Genomic DNA, 22,956 nt, shown 5'->3' with positions numbered 1-22,956 from the left:
TGTATATAGTATAACTAATAATATAAAATTCGAATTAACTTCAGACTGCGCTAATATAGCCCTTAATTTGAGAAAGCAGAATCCACATACATGCAAAGAACAGTCATGGCTACGTTAACTAAAAATATATATAGAAATTTTGATTAAATAGTTATAAATCAAATTAATAAAGACAATTGTCTCAATAAATAATAATATCCAGTATACTGTGAAAACAAATGCAGTAACATTTTGTGTACAGTTTTGTAGTAAAGTTTGGTAAGAAATGATTTTGTATTTTGAAGGAGATCAGTCTAGTGTTTTTCAACAAATAATAAAAAGAAATGATGAATAATGTGACCTGTAGGATCGCTTGCTTGGTGGATAGTAGCATTTTAATATGCTTACAGTGCACAGTAGTTTTGGAATGACTCACTCCTACCCAAGATAATCACAAGTAAAAGTACCTATAAAATATTAATTACTGTGCTTACAGAAACTAATTATATGCTCCACTCAAATGTTTTACAACATTCACAAAAAAAGACATTATTATGTAAATGTGAAGTTAAAGATGCACTTTTATTACCGTTTTTGTCAATGAAACTGTAAATATATTTCCAAATATTATGCTGTCCACTTGTCACATTCATCGCTATATATCACTAAACATTACTAAAATATGATTTCATGTACAGCACAGACGGTGTAATGGTTAGCATTACTGCCTCACAGCACTGAGGTCGTGGGTTTGTTTCCCACTTCGGCCCTAACTGTGTGGAGTTTGTATATTCTCCCTGTCCTTGCGTGGGTTTCCTCTGGATGCTCTGGTTTCCTCCCACACTCCAAAAATATGCTGGTAGGCTAATTTAACCTGGTGTGTGTGAGCATGTGGTAGGGAATATAGATTGTAAGCTCCACTGGGGCAGGGACTGATGTGAATGGACAAATAATTGCTGTAAAGCGCTGCGGAATATGTATGCGCTATATAAGTAACTGATAATAAATAATAAATGTACTGTATTTCCATTTTAATGGCACTCTCATAATATAGACACAGATTCTATTTTCCAGGATGCTTGGGACTTGGAGGTAAAGTTTTTTTCTTCTAATGTGGAGCACTAAGGCTAAAATATACTAAGGGGTATATTTACTAAAGTGTGGGTTTATAGAAGTGGAGATGCAGAGCCGTAACTAAAATTTTTGGTGCCCTGTGCCAGAAAGAGCATTGGCGCCCCCCCTCATTTTTCAAAGGGACATAATGCACCCAAAAAAGGGCCATGGCTTCATGGGGAAGGGCCAGGGAAGAGATAGGAGAGGCCAGGAGATGCTGGGGATGAAATAAGAGGAAGCTACAAGTGATAATGATAATAAACAGAAATTTGACAGGCCCAAACAGCACCCCCTGACCTGTGGTGCCCTGTGCAATGGCACTGGCCGCACTACCCTAGCTACAGCCCTGTGGAGATGTTGCCCATAGCAACCAATCAGATTCTAGCTATCATTTATCTAGCACCTTCTAGAAGATAATAGCTAGAATCTGATTGGTTGCTATGGGCAACATCTTCACTTCTAAAAACCTGCACTTTAGTAAATATATACCCCTAAATTACATTTAAAAATTGCACATATCTAACCCCACACTGCCTGTCCTTCCCTTATTTATATTACAGTACTTAGCAATGTTCTTCATGGTGACTGCATTAAGAAACACCTGTTGTGTTATACCTGTGTGCATAATATTGTTATCAGCGATTGTCTATTTTTTGTCTATAGAAAATGCGACTTTACCTACTAAGAAATTTATGGGGTCATTTATTAATGGGATATATTTATGCAGCTCATTGGCTCTGCAGTCGCTTTTGTCTTGTCCATTATGTTTTGGAATACTCTAAAAAGAAAAACTAGATTATGGGGTCAATCCTATTAGTCCATAGCGCAGCAAATAAAGTTTAGCGACTTCAGGGTTGAGTCGGGCTGCGAAGGGTGCGATTTGCCTCTCTGTTGCCGGCGTTTTAACGCCGTTGCAACGACACATCGCACCCTTCGCACGGAATAGTTTTACTAAAGCGCATGTATTTCCACATGATGGTTGCAAAGTTAGGAGTTCATTTAAAATCTACCATTTTAAAAAGATGTAAAATTAATATAATTAATATAATTGATTTAATTTAAAAAAATATATACGTATACAGACTGCTTTCAAATAGACTATCTGCATATCTGGATCACATTCACCATGTTTATTCCATTTGAGGTTAAGAGTTATCATTAAAACCTGAAAGGAAACTGGGACACTTCTTTAATGACAGTTCTGCCCGCAGCTACCTGTTGTCTTAAGGGGCCTATCCATTACACAACTTTGCGAACAATCCGACCAAAACCAGGAGGTTTTGGTCGCATTGTTCCCAAAGTCGTGTAATGGATAGCCGGTAAGAACCAGCCATGCGTATGCATGCTGGGTCCTTGCCGACCCCGATTATCTACTGAACATGCCCGTCAACCTGACAACGCTCGTCAGGTTCGGCATGTTCAGAGATAGGAGGTCGGGCTCCTGCACTGAATGACGTTCATAAGCCCCACACACATACATTATAGTCTAGGGTTATTTTTTATTTTTATTTTGGAACTAAATAACCTACTAATATAGTTTTTGGAATGTGGAAGGAAACCAGAGTACATGGTGGAATCTCACACAAGCACGGGGAGAACACACAAGGTCCGCACAGTTAGGGCTGTGATGGGAATCGAACCCGTGACCACCGTAATGCTAACCATAACACCATCCATGCTGCCCAGATAGATAAATGATAGCTAGATGCTGGTTGCTATGGACAACTTCTCCACTAGTCTTATTTAGAACATTTGATACATCTAACTTCAGTGTCGGACTGGAGGATGAAGGGCCCACTGGGAAAATGTAGTGGTCAGGGCCCATGCTTAAGGAGTGAGGCCAGTTACCACATGGTGTATGGCTAGCCCCCACAGAGACTTAGCCAGCCATTAGAGACCATGTAACTGACCCTCTAATTGAGTAACAATGTATATTTTCAGCATACAGTCTGGAACCTGACATTAGAGGATGAGTTGGGGCCCTCAGGCAGTGGACCCCACCGGGGATTTTCACTGTAACCCTGTGGGCCAGTCTGACTCTGTCTAACTTTATACAGCTGTTCTCTCTATATTTCCTTTCTCCAGGTTAGGGGGCTATGTTCTACCAGATAATATGGGTATATTTAAGTGTACTATGCCAAACCCCTCAATATTGCATCTCTTTCTCATTCATGTTATAATCATAGTGTCAATGTTTTTATGTCTAATACGATATGACCATACTGTACATGCAGGGCCGGATTAAGGTCTGTGGGGGCCCCTGGACAACAAACATGTGGGGGCCCCTATTAAATGTGACGAACTGAGGGTATGCACAATGGGGACCCCAGTAGTGTCAGTGCCCACTGTGGTAGTGCCCCGTATGCAGAGCCCACAGTAGTGGTGCCCTTTATGCAGTGCACCCAGTAGTAGTGCCCCAGGAGTGTTGCCCCTTATGCAGTGCCCCCAATCAATGCCCCCAGTAGTTATGCCCCCAGTAGTAGTGTCCCCAATAGTAATGCCCCCTGTATAAATGCCCTCAGTAGTAATACCCCTGTAGTTGTGCCCCCAGTAGTCATGCCCCCTGTGGTAGTGGCACCAGTAGTAATGCCCCCTGTAGTAGTACCCTCTGTATAAATGCCCCTGTATTAGTGCCCTAATAGTAATGCTCCCTCTGTACTAGTGCCCCAGTAGTAATGCCCTACCTTCAAGTAGTCCCCAATAGTAATGCTCCCGAAATGGTGCCCCCAATAGTAATGCCCCTAGTTGTAATGCCCACTGTAGTAATGCCCCTTCCCGAGTAATGCCCCCTGTAGTAATGCCCCCCCCCCAGTAATGCCCCCTGTAGTAATGCCCCCCTGAGCAATGCCCTCAGTAGTAATGCCCCCCCCAGTAATGCCCCCACCCCCAAGCAATGCCCTCAGTGGAAAAGCCACTTGCGCTAAAAAGAGAAAAAAAGTCATACTTACCTTAAGCCCGGCTCCCGCTGCCTTCTGACCCGCCCGGCTGCTCCTCTGCACTATGGGAGAGTCATGACGTCTCTCCCATAGTGCACTGCGTGAGCCGGAAGCCGGAGCTCACGAGTGAGCTCTAGCCTCCGGCTCTGGCTGCCGCTGCAGGGAGGGAGCCGGGCGCCCGCTGGTTACAATCTCAGCGGGCGCCTGGTCAATTGTGCCTCCCTGCGGTGCCGGGTTTAGGTGTCCGGAGGAGGCGGAACTAGTTCCGTTTCCTCCGGTTCACTTTAACCCCGATGGCTGGGTGTGGGGGCCCTTCAGGCGTGGGGACCCAGGGACGATCGCCCCTGTCGCTCCCCCTTTAATCCGGCCCTGTGTACATGCATATCTTAATCGCTCTAGAAGGATGTACTGGAAATAAATGGTATCCTATATCAGGGTATATGTCTCCTTTAATGGAACTTTCTCCCCAAAGAATACATGAACCACACTAATACAAGAGGGAACAGTGTTTATTTACTTGCTACAAAGAAACTTTATGTAAGTATAAATAACCAGGTTCACGCATTCATTAATAGTGACTATAATTATAGGATTATCAGTGAGTCATCATGAAAGAGAACTGCCTCTGGCTGTATTATACAAATAGGTTACAGGGGAACCGTGGTGGGCAGTGTCAGAAAGAAATTGATGACATTGTCTTCTTACACAGTAGCACGTTATAAAGGAATAGTGTAGTGTATAGACAGTGGCGGGTTATGGAAAAGTTTATTGAAGACTCCAGGAAAAGTTAGTATTGCAAATATATTGTAGTTCACAGCTAAATGAATATACTACACATAAACAAACAAAAAGCTTATCCCATTTGGGGATTTCATAGGGATTGCAGTAAAAGGAATTGTACAGTTATGGAAGAAACCTTATTTTATCACTGATATAGACGTATTGGATCCTGGCATTTATAATGTAAAATTAAGTTCTTAGAAATGACTGGGACTAAAATGTGTGAAATGAGAAACAACTTTGTGCTCACATTTAATACAAGAGATCACTGTTAAACCCCTTTCCAGTGGCGTCATGAGGGGGATGCCAGCCGCACCCAGGTGTCACCCACGGAGGGGGTGACACTAAAATGCCAACTGCTCTGCAGTGACAGGAGCCGGGTGCTGCAGTGTGACATTCTCCTGCAGAGGATCCCGAAGATGGAATCCCGACAAGGGAGTTAAGATAGGTGTCAAAATACTGACGCCTATCATAATCCCAACGCCCGAACAAACAAAGGTAGGCCCGTAGTGTTAGCCATAGGGGGGGTTAGGTTTAGGTCAGTTAGTGGGGTTAGCGTTAGGTTTTGGCGGGGGTTAGGGTTAGGCACCCCTGGGGGGAGGGTTATGGTCAGGCACCACTGGGGGTGGGGTTAAGTTTAGGCACTAATGGGGGAGGGTTAGGGTTAGACATGAAGGGGGGAGATTTAGGTTTAGGAACTGACGGGGAGGGTTAGGGTGCAGGGTGGGGAGGGATAGGGTTAAGCTACAAGAAGGAAGGGTAAGGTTTAGGGGGAGAAAGGGGGAGGGTACGTATACTAATTCGCCCCCTGTCGGGATACTAACCATCGAGATGCCGCTGTCGGTATTGTGACAGGAGGCATCCCGATAGCCGGCATTACATACCCATTCACCTCTTGCAGCACCCAGCTCCTGTCATAGAAGAGGAGATGACAGTGCAGACTGTGCAGTCTCCAGGGGTAGCCCAGCATCTCTGAGGATGCTGGGCTGCCCCCGCAGTGAAGTCATCAGGATCCCCTGCAAGACCACGCCCCTTTATTGAGGCCACACCCCTTTCAGGCACAGGCGCTAGCACCAGACCAGGTGACACCTCTGACCAGGACCCGTTTACAGCATGGTGATTGGGTGAAATCAGAAGATGTTTGTGATAGCTGTAACCGGGGAGGGAGAGATTACAGTCTCCCCTTGTGGTCCGGACTGTTTTACCCCATCTCGCTTCACTTGGTGAGGTTGTAATCTCCCCTTGCCCATCTCCATGGTGGCATTCAAGGTAGAGCTGGAGATTCTGGTGCTTGGTGATGCCATAATTTCCAAGCGCTGGCACTGCATCCGTGTGCAGTGTGAACGGCGCCAACCCAGGAATATCCCGCGTCTGTGCTGTAGTGGGAACGGGGTAAGTCTTGGGTCTGACCCAGCTTGGAACCGTGTTCCAAATCCCGGGTCAGAGCTGGGATTTTGGTGGAAAAGCAGTATAGGTGCAAACTGCCTAAAATAATGCAATTTGCAAGATATCACGGGTTGGCAAAACCCAGCTCGTCTTGGGTAGGCATTGTTATCTCTGTCATTACGTAACTAGCACTAGGGTCAAGGAGAAGCAATTTTCCCATCTCCTGAGAGGCGCATATGCGTCTGTGTACCTCGATGGGATGCATGACGCATCGCATTCGGAACGCGATGCATCTCACCGCTCTTCACATGCATGGTGACGTTAATTACAGCGGTGTGCATGAAGGAAAGCGCAAAGGACTGCTCTCTCGGTAAGAGTGGTTCTTTGCGAATGAGAGACTTCCAGGTCTATGACTCAGACGTCCCTCTGGTGTCATTCTGTACATGCGCAGAATGATACACGTGCCACGGGAGCGGGAGAAACGCATAGGCTTCTATATCGTAACACCCACTGCTTCCAAGCCCCGGAATGCATAACATGAGAAATGCACATGAGAAATACGGTCAAACCCGCATTTTAGGGGTTTGACCGCATTTCTCCCCTTGCTGCATCCCGCCCACTGTCTTCAGAGGTCACATTTGCGCCAACATGCTGCCTTATTGTATTTTGTGTATGTTTACTCACCCCCTCTCCAATCATAAGAAACCCCAAGCAAATGTAAGTAGCGCTTTGTACACACATGCAGAAGTAAAATGCTTATATTAGCAGTGCAATGAGCTTTACGCAAAACGCAATATGACCACCAAAGTTGTTTTAGAACCTCCCCTTGAATTAAGTGCATCTGACCTGTGCTTATATGTCAGTGCTAGTGTCCTCTACATAACTAATGATGTAACAGCCTCAACAACACTTTGGAATGAAAGGACATATTTTTTTGCATGTGGTATTTGAGACAGAACAAAAGCCCAAGGCTTTGACTAGTTACTGTCTCCAGACACCTCTCCTACATAAGTTCTAGGTATAACACCTTCCCTTCCTGTGCACATATTTCTCTCACATACAGTAGTATGAAGATGCCTCAGCACCTACTTAGCCAGAGGCTTCTGCAATACATTTTGCTTTGTAATGTACCGCAGTTCCTTTAAAGTTATTAAAATCGTAACACCTCATTCTGAGAATTCATAGCTGGATCCATAAACACTTAATTATGCCATCGGTGTCTATTTATCATTAAATTTTTGTGACATATTTCCTGATAGCACCTGTTTTTCGGGGATACCCGCAAATATTTAGAATCATCCCACTGTATGAAGGAGGGACCACAGCAGATATTGGAGATATCTGCTGTGGTCCCACCATTTCCGTCAGCAGCTGCAGCGCTCATAGGTTTCTATGGGGGATGCAATGCTGCCGGAATTATGAAGCTCCAGAATGTGAAGCATTCTGGGATTTGCCCCCCCCCCCTCAGCTAACGCCTTCTGAAAATGGCGTTAGCTGCTGTAGCCCATGGGTAAACTTGGTAAAATTTACTGTCCACTGCACATACGTGTATTGTCTGATAGAGAAGAAAAGAGAAGGCTGACGTGGTCTCATCACCGAGCACATCGCAGGCTCTGGCTTCTTTCGGAGCCCCCCGTGTGCTATTTAATACATCGGTGCGGTATAATAACATCCTGCCATGCGATTTTGGGCAATGTTATCACGCCCAGATCGCATTGCAATTGTGATTATTGATAAATAGGTCCCATAGGGGGAGATGTACTAAGCTCTGGAAAGTGAAGTGCAGAGTGATAAACCACCAGCCATTCAGCTCCCAACTGTCATCTTACAGCCTGTGTTTGAAAAATGACAGCTGGGAGCTGATTGGAGAGTTATAAACTACCAACCAATGTATCACTTTCCAGTGCTTAGTACATCTGGCCCATAGAGAGCTAAAGATAGATAGATGTAACTTGCCGTAAATTTCCCCATCATGGCACCATTGCCCGATTCCAACGTGAGTCTCTGAACCAGGCTACCCACATCTACCTCTCCATTCGGAAATTCCCATACAGAACAATTTAAAAATAGGTAAGTTCTTCAGGCACCACCTACCAATGATAAATTACGATATGTGACAAGAGGAAATCTGATATGCATAAAAAGAAATGCTTTTCTTATGACCTAAGGCTTATCTAAAATATCTATAGTATGGATACGTTTCTGTAACCTGTAGATAGATGTTATCAACCCAAAATACTTCAGAGAGCCCTCATAACCATAGTAGTAGTAGTTTGTTTGTGTACAGTGAATTTAAAAAACCAGGTCAAAGGCCAACACGCACACAATTGCTCAACTCTTGGAACAGGAACATGTTGGGCCTGGAGATGGTTCCCTTACCTGTAGTTGTAGTGCAGCACAGCTGACCACACTGCCAGACCTTCTATCCCCAATTTAAAATGGAAATAGAATTAAACGCAACCCCACACAAATTACTGTCAGCATTTCCACGTGAGATGCCCCAAGAGAACTAATGTCAGTGGCATGTTTAATTGGATTAACGTTTACTCCCACATAGGAGCCCAATGACAAGAGACACAACAGCTGTCACTATTGAAAGTAAATGTCTCACTCTCAAGTAACAGAGTAGATACTCTTCGGATCATAACATGCTTCAACCGGTCTAACAGGGAAGAAAGCATCGATTTGGCATTGTCGGAATTACTGTACTTTCGTGTGAAAGGGTTAAACCACGAGAGAGACAATCACCCACTTCTAATATTTATGTCACCTCTCCACGCCAGCTATAAGACAATGTGTGTCTGTGTGCATCTTTTTAATGCGCGTCTGTCTGTCTGTCTGTCTGTGTGTAGACACATGTGTCTGTTTGTATTCGTGTACTTAGGGCCTGATTCAGCAAGGAACGCAGTTGCTAATACGCACGCAATCGGCCTATTGTTGCGTTCTGCCCGTGTGTATGCATCGCACTGCGAGTGCACGAACCAGCCATTGCGAACGGGACTGCAATCGCAGTGACTACGCAGACCCATCGCAGAGTGATTGACAGGAAGTGCCGTTTGTGTGTGGTAATGGGGGGGTGGTCGGGTGAATGCAGGCGCTCCGGTGCGTTTGAACGCCATTGCAGGGACGTGCAGAAATGATCCACTGCGATGCCCTACGCAGCCTTAGGCCTGATAGCGTGCGCTGAAGTTAGCAATTTCTGAGTAAGGTCAGGACTTGTGCAAGTGTGCGTGAGGCTGCGATGATTATCGATTGTACCGATGTTTTCTCAGTCTTGCTAAACATTACGGACGTGTGTAAGGTAAAGTGGGCGTCCTTATGTAGTGCTGCGGCGTCATTGTGATCGCAATGAATTTGCATACTATCGCTGTTGAACTGCGTGTGTAATTGCTATTGCATTCGCAGTTGCATTCGGTTTTGAATCAGGCCCATAATTAGAAATGGCTGTGTATACGTCGTTTACCTTGCTTACTTAGTAATTGCAATAGAAGTGTGTACATAGATATTTAAAAAAAGTCAATGTGTAACAACATAGGCCTGCAATTGTCTGTAGTATCACTTTTTCATTCACACTACGGGGTATATTTCCTAAAGTGCAGGTTTTTAGAAGTGGAGCTGTTGCCCATAGCAACCAATCAGATTCTAGCTACTATCTTCTAGAAGGTGCTAAATTAATGATAAGTAGAATCTGATTGGTTGCTATGGGCATTATATCCACTTCTAAAAACTTGCACTTTAGTAAATATACCTCTAGTTGTTTGTCCTACATATACCATGGGGGCAATTAAATTAGCAGTGAGGTTACATACTGTAGTAGTTTCTAGTGATATGGTTCTGTGTGATGTGTGGATAATTATCACGTGATAAAATATGCCTGCTCCTCCTAAGGGTGAGCGATTTATTTTTTGTTACTGCTAATTGCTGTAAGTTGTGGGGAAATGTAACACATAAGCAAATACAGAAACTCATGGCTAGCCAAAGCACCCTCATTATTATTACCAGTTATTTATATACACACATTCCGCAGCGCTTTACAGAGAATATTTGGCCATTCACATCAGTCCCTGCCCCAGTGGAGCTTACACTCTATATTCTCTATCACATGCGCACACACATACACATTAGGGTTAAAGTGTTGGGAGCCAATTAACCTACCAGTATATTTTAGGAGTGTGGGAGGAAACTGGAGTATCCGGAGGAAACCCACGCAAGCACAGGGAGAATATACTAACTCCACACAGGTAGGGCCGTGGTGGGAATCAAACTCATGACCTCAGTGCTGTGAAGCAGTAATGCTCACCATTACACCGTCTGTGCTGCCCTTGTGTGCAGTTACACACAGCAACCAGTCAGCCATTTGCTTTCATTATATTGATTGTGCTAGTTTGATCAAAGCTAATTAGTGATTGGTTGCTATGTATATCTAGAGGAGTGTGCCTACTTCATCCTAATTTAAAATAACTTTCAGGTATTACCAATTCAGTTTGCCTTTAAAGAGGTAAAATAATAAAACTGTCTCAGACAAAATAATAAAACTGTCTCAGACAGATGGTTCTTAGGGACAGCAAAATGTATGGAAGTATCTATATAATGCAAGTGTTCTTGTATTAATGATTTCTAAATTTTTGGTAAAATGAATAACAATTTAGTTTCTAAATTTATTTATAGTACATATTAAAACTATAAGTTATATGCAGACATTTTTGAGGAGAGAAAGGTGCAACATTTCTGTATCCATATTAGACAGGAAAATGACAAACTACAGATTGTAATATACTGATAAGATACAGATAATTGTACATAGTAATGTGCTAAGTAGAGACATGTGCAGCCCTGATTCCTATATGGAATGGTAATGCTGATGATGCACCCTCTTCTGGGGCTGTTCATGTGGCCCTTAAACCTTTAATAGGAACACACATTTCCCTTAAGCTGGGCAATAAGTTTAAATAATATACTTAGGGGCATAGCCAATTGGTCCTGATGTTTTGCCTATAAAAATTTACATCTACGATAGTGAAAACAATTTAGCTATTTTAAAATGTTGTTTATCCATGACAATAGTGAGTTGTATTAAAAATACCATTAGCCTAGGTCAGTGGTTCCCAAACTGTGCGCCGCGACACCCTGGGGTGCCTTGGGACACTTGCAGGGGTGCCTCAGATTGGTGGTGCAGCACCAAATCAAATTATTTATGGTCAATGTAAAGTAAATATGCGGACAAACAGAAGCACAAACCTGTCACCCACCACATAAATGAACCTAAGGATGGTAGGTAAGCACAATTTACTTGACTACATTTTTTTTCCTGAATTTCTCAATGAAAAACTTTTGGCTTAAGCGTGCCGTGAAAACAATTCTGATACTCTAGGGTGCCGTGATTCAAAAATATTTGGGAACCTCTGGTCTAGGTAATAAAGTCATTTGATTATTGATTTATCTATTTTTGCTGGGTCATCCCTTATTTGCCAATTGCAGCCCAGATTTCATATTTGGGTAAGAGGGTGTTTGACCACTTATATATTAAATGCTGACACTACCATTAACAGTCCTATATTGCTCAGCTCCCATTTATGGAGAGTAAGTGGTAAATTTAGTAAAGTGAGAGTTTTTAGAAGAGAGTTTTAAAAGTGCCCATAGCAACCAATCAGATTCTACTTAACATTTTTAAAAGTTGCCCATAGCAACCAATCAGATTCTACTTAACATTTAACTAGCACCTTCTAGAAGATAATAGCTAGAATCTGATTGGTTTGCTATGGGCAGCATCACTTTTAAAACTCTCTTCTAAAAACTCTCACTTTAGTAAATTTACCCCTAAGGGTCTAGTTTTACAAAGCAGAAGTGTTTCAAATAGTTTTGATCTATAAAGTACCCTTCTCTCTAATTTTTACAATTCGATTTCCTTTGGGTCACAGAACTCCCCTATCATACTCCCTCCCCTATCATACTCCCTCCCCTATCATACTCCCTCCCCTATCATAATCCCTGTCATGCTCCAGAGTTTTGATTTAAAAACTGTTTTTATACATGTGTGTCTCCCCAGCCATTGACCTCACCGCAGGTCACTGGTCATAGTTGGGAAACCCACCAGCTCTTCTTAGGTCAGGATAGCAGTGCGCACTGTGCCAGCCCCACCCCCTGAATGCATGACGTTGCGCTGAGTGGATAGGACCACTAGCACCGGCAAAGTACAGCATCCTTAGGACACTCCAGGCAGCTTTACAGACTGCAGGGTGCATGCTGAGAGCATCTAAAAGATATTCAGGGTGGCACTGCCTGTGCTCTAAGCAACGGTACCGTTTGCATGCTCCTAGTTACGGCCCTGTCCGCTGGCGCTGCCCTTACATTCATTTTTCCATAGCAGAAAGAAATGAGCAATTTTATATGTGCACATTTTGAGTACTGCCCTCTGCTTAATTTAACTTTTTTTTCTGACTACAAACTGATTAAGCAATTTACCTTTTAACCTATTTTGTAGTGCTGTTTGCTTATACACTTATGGGAAGTTCAGAGCAGCCTGTCCAGAGGATTGTGGGTTAATATTACTAGTAAGCTTCACACACAATACATAAATGTGGCCTAATTGGGCCCTTTAAGTCCTTTTAATTTGAATTCATTTGAGCAACAAAAACAGCATATTTCTGCTCTATGTCATGTTTGTATTGCAATATTCAAGGCACTGCAATGTAGTGTTGCCTAGTGGCTACCTGGCAACGCGCACCTCAAAGCCTATCTCACTGCAATTGAAGCCACTGCCATCTTCAGTTCAGTAAGTGCACAAAAGCTGCAGGTACTAAAGTAGTGTTGGTTATTACGTGCAATGACGCTGAAGCTCGGGTTTTAGTAAATGACCCTAATAGCGTATTTGTGTGGCAACAGTTTCAGTGACCACAGGTGCCAATTATAAGCATCTGTTGAAAAATCTGTTGAATATCTAGAACTGGGCAGCCAGTTATACAATTGCAACAAGCTCCTTGTGTTCTGCATTATGTAAAGATGATCATACTTCTTTATGATTATGCAAATCATAACCACCCTCAAATGTTATGGTTTTGGCAATAACATCCTCAAATGTTTTTGTGCTTTTCTGTTTTGATTTTGGATTTCTTTAAAATTGACTAAAAAAAAACAACAGCTAAAATTATATCACTTGTACCTCTTTACATGCAATCCATTAAATACGAGTTCTGAATATACTGCAGACCCGAACTGGGACTTGGTTCTACTGGGAACCCCAAAAGTGATCCTAGCCAGGACTTGATTGAACTCGGAACCCCAAAGTTTGGGTGTGCTCAGTTTTAAGCAAAACTGACCCACACAACTCATATATATAATATATATCTCACGGGTTATGTACAGCATAACAAGTTGTTTCCGCCTTATTAATTATGTAAGCATTTGATAGTACTTATTACTGTATTTAGCAGTGAAATATTCTTTCGATCTGTGGAAATCCTGTTATGTGCAATGTGCTCTCATTCTTGTAACATTCTTGGATAGAAGGAGCTTCTGACAGGTGTGCTGTATACTATATATACCTAGTAGCTTGTTGCTTATAAGTGACTGATCAGCCATATTTGTTTATGACAATAAGATCTTATTTTGTGTTCTATGTTATGTGAGCTGAGCAAGAGCAGGCATGTAAATTGTTATAGTATTACAGTGATAAAATGTGTGTAATTGTAAGGGTGAATTAATATAGTAGGACTATTATGTATTATAAGTTTATATGCATATGCAGTTTGAGTTGTGTGTTGCTACAGAACTATGCTTTAAGCACTGGAAGCAATTTTGAACAACACTTTAATGCTGACATATCAAAGTATGTGTGTGTGAGGAAGGTTAAACCTTTTTTTTGTGGTACTTTTATTGAGAAGTAATATGCACGGGGCTGGTCCCACAGTATTATTACACTGATATCAATAATCATGCAATCGGCCTTCATAATTTTTTTATGCCTGGTAATTACCATTGTTCTCTATTTTCATTTACGCCATAGGTGTTTATTTAGAAACCCCAAGGAATTAAATGTCTGGATTAAACCAATGTACCTGCAGTTTACAACAGGTTTGGTGAAGATTGTAGATAATCATTAAAGGTTTTATTATAGAATATGTACTTGTTCAATTTACAAAAATGATTCTTCAACATATATTTCGCACATAAAATATATGGGTTTTCTAAAACATAACAGATAATATAGAAGTATATTATTATTTATTTATTTTTATTTTTTTGCAAATAGGTTACAATTTCTAATCCATAAAATCAGGTAACAGATTTCAGTCTGGAATTAGGCAGTTTTGTAACATGTAACTAATAAGTGTGGATATTACTAATATATATACAATTATTACCACTAATATTTGTAGAGATTGTTTTATCCGTGAGTCCCAGAGTGGAAAAACAAAGGTGTTATCTTTGTTCGGCATGCAGAGCTTGCAATCTAAAAACATTTGCTGCAGAGTAAAGCAGGCCTTCTCCCGGAACACAAGGGTTAATCTGAAAACTTGTCTTTGTTCACTTAAAAAACATTTCATAAATGGCAACAACTTGAGTAACAGACATTATGCTTCAAAATATTTAAGTCCCTTGAGGTTCATGTTTTGGGAACCACAAAAAAGGATTTTAGTGCTAAGTTGATGCAAGGAAAAATGACTCCTCTATGCGCCTGTGTATTGGACCTGCACGTTCTCATGCCGCACCTTCTCACAAAAACATTTGCAGACAGATTTTTGGCGCACACACGGTTGTCATGCTGGAAGCACAGATGGGCCAGATCAACTTCGTTTGGAAATTTGCGCCAGAAAAATGTGTTGAAAGTGCGTCAAGGTCATCTTATAGCATCTCTCTGGTGGGCGATTATGGTCAAAGTTAAATTAATACTGAGAATTAAGGGAAGTATTTGACACTACATAAATATTTCATTGTAAACAGTGTTCACATTTAAAAGTAAACTGCATAATTTAGAGTATGTTTTCGGGTAAAAGTATTCTAATTGGTATATTACAAAAAAATGTGTACCTATTTGTTAAAGCTTTATTGCTACAATTTGCTAGTATTTTAATTGAGGTGATTTTATTATAGAATAGAATTTGTTGTTCTTTCTCGTGAACAGGCCCCACTCGCTCTATAATCCACATCAGACGATGACACAGCTTGGGCCTGCGTCCCACTATTTTATTTTCATTACCTTAAATTTTATATTTATATTAAAGACAGAAGCCATGCAAAATATGTAGTCCCTGTTTGGAAAAGTAGTTTTAATCTGATTTTTTTATTATTATTATTATTATTATTTTTGTATTTTTTATTTTGTTAAATGCAACAGTGCTCGCAATATCCTTTCCTTTCTCCGCAGGCTGAACCCTACTACAAATCAACATGAACTAATGATGCAATTTTAACCCCGTGGCAGGAAATTCAAAGCATTTCTCAAAGATTCAGCAAAAACTAAATGAAAATCAGAAGCGAATGTGCTACAGTTTTGTTGCAATTTTGTCACTATTGTTCTTTTTCTTGCAATATTTGTTGTGAAAATAAAAAAATTGGTGCTCTCTAGTAAATGTAACACTATTATTTTTTTTCTTGGCCAATGATACTTACAGTAGTTGTACATTCCTAGGTCCTAATCTGTCTATTGTCTACATTCATGACTTAATACATTTTACCCAATATTATGTGACTCACTACTTCTAATCTGATACACATGACTGGTAGCCTACGCATGTAAAGACATGGTGTACCCATGTACTACATACTTTAAATGCATGTTTTAGTAGTAATAATGAGATGCATAAGTGTCCTAAAATATACACAAGACCTAAAACGGTTCACCAAATTATTAAGGGATGACCATAAATTCTCATTTACCTCTTCTGATCCTGGAGGACCAGCAAGACATCATTTTGACCTATCATCAGCAGTTTAGAAAACAACAGTTTCAACTTTTTATTTTATTTGTAATAGTCCTCCGACAAAGTTCTGAGAGCCTGAGAGAAAGCTGTTCGGAGTATGGCACTACTCAAGCTGTAAGCCATCCTGTATTTAAAATTACATACAGATTCCTGCAGCCTGGAATCTGATTATTTTTACTACTGCCTACATAAGCTCCTGACCGCTGATACAGATTGATATAAAGAATTGACTGAGCCTGGAATGTCTTTATCATTACTATCAACGAGAACAGTAGGATGGCTGGGTAGGACTGAACTATTTGTGTGCCTGTGTATTTGTACCTATCAATTCGAATGAGTATTGTCTAGATAAAATTTCCCAACTGGATTTATACATGTTACAGCATATACATCCCAGTACATAATTATATGAGCTCATAATCATACTATAAGATACTGATTTGACCAGTGCCCAGAATGTTATGCATCACACTCTATATACAATGTTTTTTATTCAATTGTGTGTGTATGTATATATATATATATATAATTATCCTTTATTTTGTACGGCACCACAAGAGTTCCACAGCACCTCATAGTGTGTGTGTGTATGTGTGATGAACCTGTGTAGTAGATCACAAGAATAACCTAAAAACAGCTATAGAATGAAAATAAACAGGCAAAACACTGCAATGACCGTACGTGACATATGTTGGCAGTGTATGCAGTCAAAATATAATTCCCCACATCCATATATGCAACAAGCCATATATCTATGTGATGGAAGACAAAATTCCTCTTCTTCAATACCTTCCATAGAAATAATACACTTTACATGCCTTCCCATATATCTTGCCATTAAGGCCTGGTAGCGACGGTTCACGGTGACATTCCCACAGCAGGGAGCCATGTCCAGTCACACCAGGTTCTGTGACACAACAACACTTTACAAGGAGATATCTCTCTTAATTGCCAGTAAGCATGAATACCTCAACAGGGTCCCCCTTGTCCTAAACAGGAGACAATACTTAACCTATCCCCTGCCAGAGAGGGCCGCACTGCTATTTAGTAGCCAAATAGTTACTAACGTTCGGGGCTGTCCTGTTCTTCCAATGCAGCGTTCACTGGCACATTTATATTCAAACAAAAAAAGGTGATGACACAATATTAGATCATTTTATATCGCTCTGATGAAGTTCTATGTCGACTATAACATGACGCACATGAATTATTATTTTTTGTTACCCAGTTCCCACCTAAATATTTAAATATCCTGTCTAAAAATATGTGAGGACAAAATATGTATTGCAAAGAAGGCATTGAAACATCTTTAATAGTAACGATTAGTTCAAGTATTTTTGTGCTTAATTGCTAAATTGTATCATATGGAAAACTTCAGCTTTTTTTTAATACTAAAATACACAACAGATGTAAAAGTACATTTCAAGCATTATAAGTCACCCTGATATCTGTATTGCATTTCACTCCAGTCCTAAATAATCAGATATCTCAGTTAAATGCATAGTTTTTACACATACTTAGTGGTTATCTGATTTTAACCCCTTCCTAATTATTCATAAAAATTCTGAAGTGTTTGCTGGAAGTTTTGAAGGCATCTCAGAAAGGGATAAGGGGAGTCCCACAGCAGTGGTTACCTCCAAAATGTGTCATGTTAGCATTTAGTGGAGGTTACCAGGGAGAAGGATTTTCATGCTGTAGGTACGGTATAAATATGGTTGCTAGGAATTACTGCAGGCCTGTTTGGGAGCTTTTTCAACGCCTGACAAAGACTGGTGCACAGCAATAGATGTTTCTCTTTGTCTTTCCAGACTTCTAGCAGAGACATATTATGTCCCAGTGATTGAAGTGGCTGTGCTCACCCTGCAACACAAAAAGCCTCTAAATTTTACTGACAAGCATGGAGAGCACATTTAAGAGCCCCTCTCTCTTTATGATAAGCAATGTTTGAGTTGGTAGATGACTCCGACACTTTTGGGAAACCTGATAGTGGTGAAACAGAAAATAAAAGCCAAAACAAGTAAAAGCTGATTGGGAGTCAACTAAACTCTTCACAGCCAAACGGTTAATCACTTATATAACACTGATGAGCCTAATAGAGGGGGCGACGGACTGTTTAACAAGCAACGACAATGACAATCTCATCGTGTAATCATAGTCATTCCCTGTTATTCTCCTAGCAAACTCATTTGCTGCAAACAGCTAAAACACAAAATAGTGCTGCAAATATATGTTAATCAGGAATTGACGTCAACACACATTTATTTGTATGAATTAAAAATCATTTTACAAATTACAGCGATGCTGTGGACCCCTCCCTCAGATCATTTGCATATAGATATCCCCACTCGTATTTGGAGAATTATTCATTTGTTGCTTTTATTTATATAATGTGTACATTTATTTATATAACGTGCAACTAGATGTTATATTTTTCATAAATAGTGTTTCCAAATAGGTTAAGGCTGACCATATAGAGTAAATAACACGTGCTGCTCTGTCACAGTTAACAATACGGCAACGTAAATGTAAATCCATGTAGATATCGCAAAAAAAATGCGCTTAAAAAACCTGATGCAAAAAAAGCGCAATTATGTAGAAACATGTAAATCTTTCCGTGGAAGCGTTATCTATTTTTTACGCCGGTAAAAGGAGGGAGAAAGTAATAACGCTTGAAAGCTTTATTTTATGCACTGTTCCAGTGGATGCAAAAAGAGTGAAAGTAAGTATATTTTCTTTTCCAAACTGTACCACCACAGGGGAGAGGGGGGGGGGGGGGGTAATGTGAGCTAACATTGCGGGAGGGGCCGTGGAGGGGCCAGAGTAGGGTACGTGAGGAATGTGGTTTGGAACTTCTTAATTGCACTTGTGTATATTCAAGGTAATTAGATATTATATATTGTCAAAAAGGTCAATGAAAATAAATACGTTATAAAATTAATAAAAGAGATGGGTTAGAAGAGTAAATGCTATCACCTGGTCCTGTACAGATTGTAGTATATATACGCACAGGTCAGCGTATTTGCGCTTAGTTCAGTTCAGCAGTGTAATCAAGAAAAAATCGGGACGCAATAACAGGAACATAATTCCCAGATAAATGACCCTGCCATACTCATTGTGGGTTTATAAAGAAGAAAGGCTCAGATGGAAAGTCTGATTCCAATTTCCCCAATTATTTAGGTAGATATAGTAAATAATATGCTGTGTATATGGCTATGGAACATTATGGGGGAGTTTATTATTTTTCATACTACATGGACTAATAATAATACTATTAATACAAGCTGGCTGATGTTGGCAGGTTAGGGGGGATTTACTGTACCGAACGCATTTGACAACGTATATAACAGATAATTGCGAGTTGTTTGCGCTCTAGAGTTTGATCTGCGCAAACTGATCCTTCTATAATACTATTATAAGGATAGTGATGTCCAAAGCAGAGAGAAGAATGTATTAGCGGAAATAAAGTATCATTTTGTATAAACTAAAAATAAGTGCCGGGCCTGCAAGTATAAAGTGTATATTTATCTATCTATCTATCTATCTATCTATCTATCTATCTATCTATCTATCTATCTATCTATCTATCTATCTATCTATTTATCTATCTATCTATCTATCTATCTACATACACACACACACATACATACACACACACACACACACACACACACACACACACACACACACACACACACACACACTCGGAGTCTGTACACTGGTGGAAAACTATCTCTCTATTTGTGTGTTTACATGAATTCTAATATGCATATGAAAAATTATATTATTCCTTGTACAAGACGGATCTCATTTTAATCCTCCTTACTCCTGTGGTTACATGATTATTTAATGAACAAACAATGGAAGAGCAGGTGTCATTAAAATCATTACTTCTCTCTAAAGTTAGCAACTTTTGGCTGTGGTGAGAACTCTGACAAACGTATTTACACAACTATATAAATATATATATATATATATATATATATATATATATATATATACATATACACTATATATATATATATATATATATATATATATATATATATATTTATATATATATATATATATATATATACATGTGTGTAATACATACAAGTTTTTGTGTATGTATCTGTATATACATATATATATATATATATATATATATATATATAGACACACACACACACATAGAAAAGCACAGAGAAAACCTGTCTGTGAGAGGCTTGAGGTTGCAGGTGAACAAATAGCGTTCTATTGCTGATTCACCTCCACTGAACAATACCCTGTGTTTATCTGTGGGCTCTAGCCCCTTTCCTCTCATTACCATGGGCTGGATTTCGATCAATCGTGTTGATAATTAGTGAATTGCAGGGATGCAGATTGTCAGATAAAAATCGTGTTGAAATAACTGTTAACACAAATAATAAGCTTACTATGTATTTAGTTTTAATATAAAGTTAAAATAAAATAAAAGCCAGCGCTGGGTATGATTAGTGACATGGGATGTGCTTATAAGATGGATCTAGCTATGGTCAGTATCCTCATCCCGGAGAGGGGACCTATCTGCAGGCACTGGGTACAGGTAGGTAGTGGCAGAGAGGTGTCCTTACTGTTGGTAGTCCTGCTTGCAGAAGAGCTTCCTGTCCCGGAAGTAGCAGCTGGTGGTGAGGGGTTGCTGACACACTGTACACTGCAAACACTCCTCATGCCAGGAGGATTCATTGACTCTCATCAGAAAACGGTCTGAGATGGGTCTTTGGCAGCCCTCACATACAGCCTGGTGCTGGCACTCTGAGCCTGAGGGCACACACAGGAAACATATTACACACATGTGCAAGCTGGCTGCCCCTCTCATCACTGTCTGGTGGTCACACACTGGAGATGCCCACTGACCTAAGCCATCCTATGCATGCCATAGGTAGGACTTACCCACCGTATGTGGCTACAGACATATATATAGGCAAATGAATGCACCCATAATGCCCACATGAAATTCAATTGTCTGTACATAAATGTGATTATTATTTTGGCACATATGTGTATGTACATTTTAAATGTGAGGGGGAATTGTATACATGTATCATGCATACATGCACTAAATCCTGGCTGTGTGATTTATTAGTGATACAATTACAGACAAAGATAAAGCCTATGCCAGTGTAATCTATGCCAGTGTAACCTATGCCAGGCTGTATAGCGCTTTCCTGTCAGGGAGCGCACACGCTGTGATTGTATACACTGGCTGTCATAGCATAACACATACACAGTGACCCTGGCACACTATTACACTTATATAATAATGGTTCCGTATCTCTGTCTTACTGTGTTATCTTTCTCTATCATTACTGTACATTAATACTGTATATATGAGATTGTACACAAACTATTTTTTATGTTATTTAAACTTCATATATGCACTTTCAGTGTTTTAAAATATACAGAATATTGAATTATTCTACTTTTACATTAATACGTGTCTGTGTTATTATTACTATTAAAGTGAATTTTTACTGTTTATGTGCATTTGTGCATAAACTATCTCTCACTTTACTGTATATTCACTGTTCTTGTAATACAGGCCAATATTTGTACTGATAGATAGATGACATATAGATAGATAAATAGATAGATAGATGATAGGTAGATAGATAGATAGATAGATAGATAGATAGATAGATAGATAGATAGATAGATAGATAGATAGATAGATAGATAGATACAGTAGATAGATAAATAGATAGATAGATAGATAGATAGATAGATAGATAGATAGATAGATAGATAGATAGATAGATAGATAGATAGATAGATAGATACTTTCGTTTTACTGTGCATTAATGCTCATTATTTACACAACATCCATATCTTGTATCGAATAAATATATATTTTATTGTATCATTTACAATAATCACTACACAGTAACTTTGCATTACCATACATTAATATGTCAGTGATAATGTTTTAGTTGGTATACAGTGTATTTAGTTTTTATTTACATTATTATACAATGTTCGTTAGCAAGTGACTTAAAGCCCATGAATCAATACGTTAGACAAACTATATATATATATATATATATATATATATATATATATATATATATATATATATATAGTTTCATTAGTGTATATTGGTACACAGACAATACTACCCTATGACTAGATGAGTGTTATAACCCAATAGAGTTCTATAATGCATTATTGCTGATTTGTATAGTTCCTGTTCAATTACATAAGTACACATACACCCCTTTGGCATGTATACACTGCCCTCTCTCCTGGTACTGTATTATTGGTGCCTGCTATATAGTGTATGCCACACTTGGCACCTGTAACGTGAACTTCAGTCACAGGTATCATCCTATGGTATAGATAAGACACAGACAGTCTACTTCCTGCACTACACTAAACACTACTACAGTGTGAGCTGAGTCTGTGAGAACTGCAGTGGGTCTCCTTGTGCAGGCATGGGGAAGAGAGAATTGCAGCTGCACCCCAATAATGTGGGTCATACTGCATGAATGATAAAGTAAATCAAGAATCAGACAATCTGTAGCCCGCCTGGACTTCTACATAGTCACATCTGTCAGCTCTAAGCTGTGTATGGGTCACAAGCAATAAAGGGGAAAAAAAATATGTATTTTATTTTAGGAGTTTTAAAACACTCACCTAGCAAAACTCCTAAGGTGGCGGTGCCAGCCCTGAGTGGGTGATCTTCCATTTTAATATTGTCCAGCATCTTGGCACAGTCACTCTGTCCCCTGTTAAAGCACCTCTCCAATGATTCAGGACCTGTTGCTATATCCATGACACTCTCACCTCAGAGTTCAATTCCCCCACAGCAGCAACAAAACTGTATT

General features: G+C 40.0%; 1 protein-coding gene across 1 annotated transcript in view; it reads right to left on the bottom strand.

The window, feature by feature from the left end:
- LMX1B (LIM homeobox transcription factor 1 beta) overlaps positions 1 to 22,956 on the bottom strand; it is a 188,470-nt gene that overhangs the window by 165,032 nt on the left and 482 nt on the right. The window contains exons 1-2 of the mRNA XM_088471148.1: positions 22,766 to 22,956; positions 20,707 to 20,893 (exon numbers count right to left, since the gene is read on the bottom strand). The exon at positions 22,766 to 22,956 is cut by the window's right edge and continues 482 nt beyond it. Of these exons, the coding sequence (XP_088327274.1) occupies positions 20,707 to 20,893; positions 22,766 to 22,904 (326 nt within the window). The 5' untranslated portion in view covers positions 22,905 to 22,956. The remainder of the gene's footprint in view (positions 1 to 20,706; positions 20,894 to 22,765) is intronic.

Source organism: Taudactylus pleione, unplaced genomic scaffold, assembly GCF_031769625.1.
Source record: "Taudactylus pleione unplaced genomic scaffold, aTauple2 ptg000110l, whole genome shotgun sequence".
In the NCBI taxonomy this organism is placed as follows: Eukaryota; Metazoa; Chordata; class Amphibia; order Anura; family Myobatrachidae; genus Taudactylus; species Taudactylus pleione.
The sequence above is the reverse complement of the archived record's forward strand: the minus strand, read 5'-3'. Positions and strand labels throughout refer to the sequence as shown.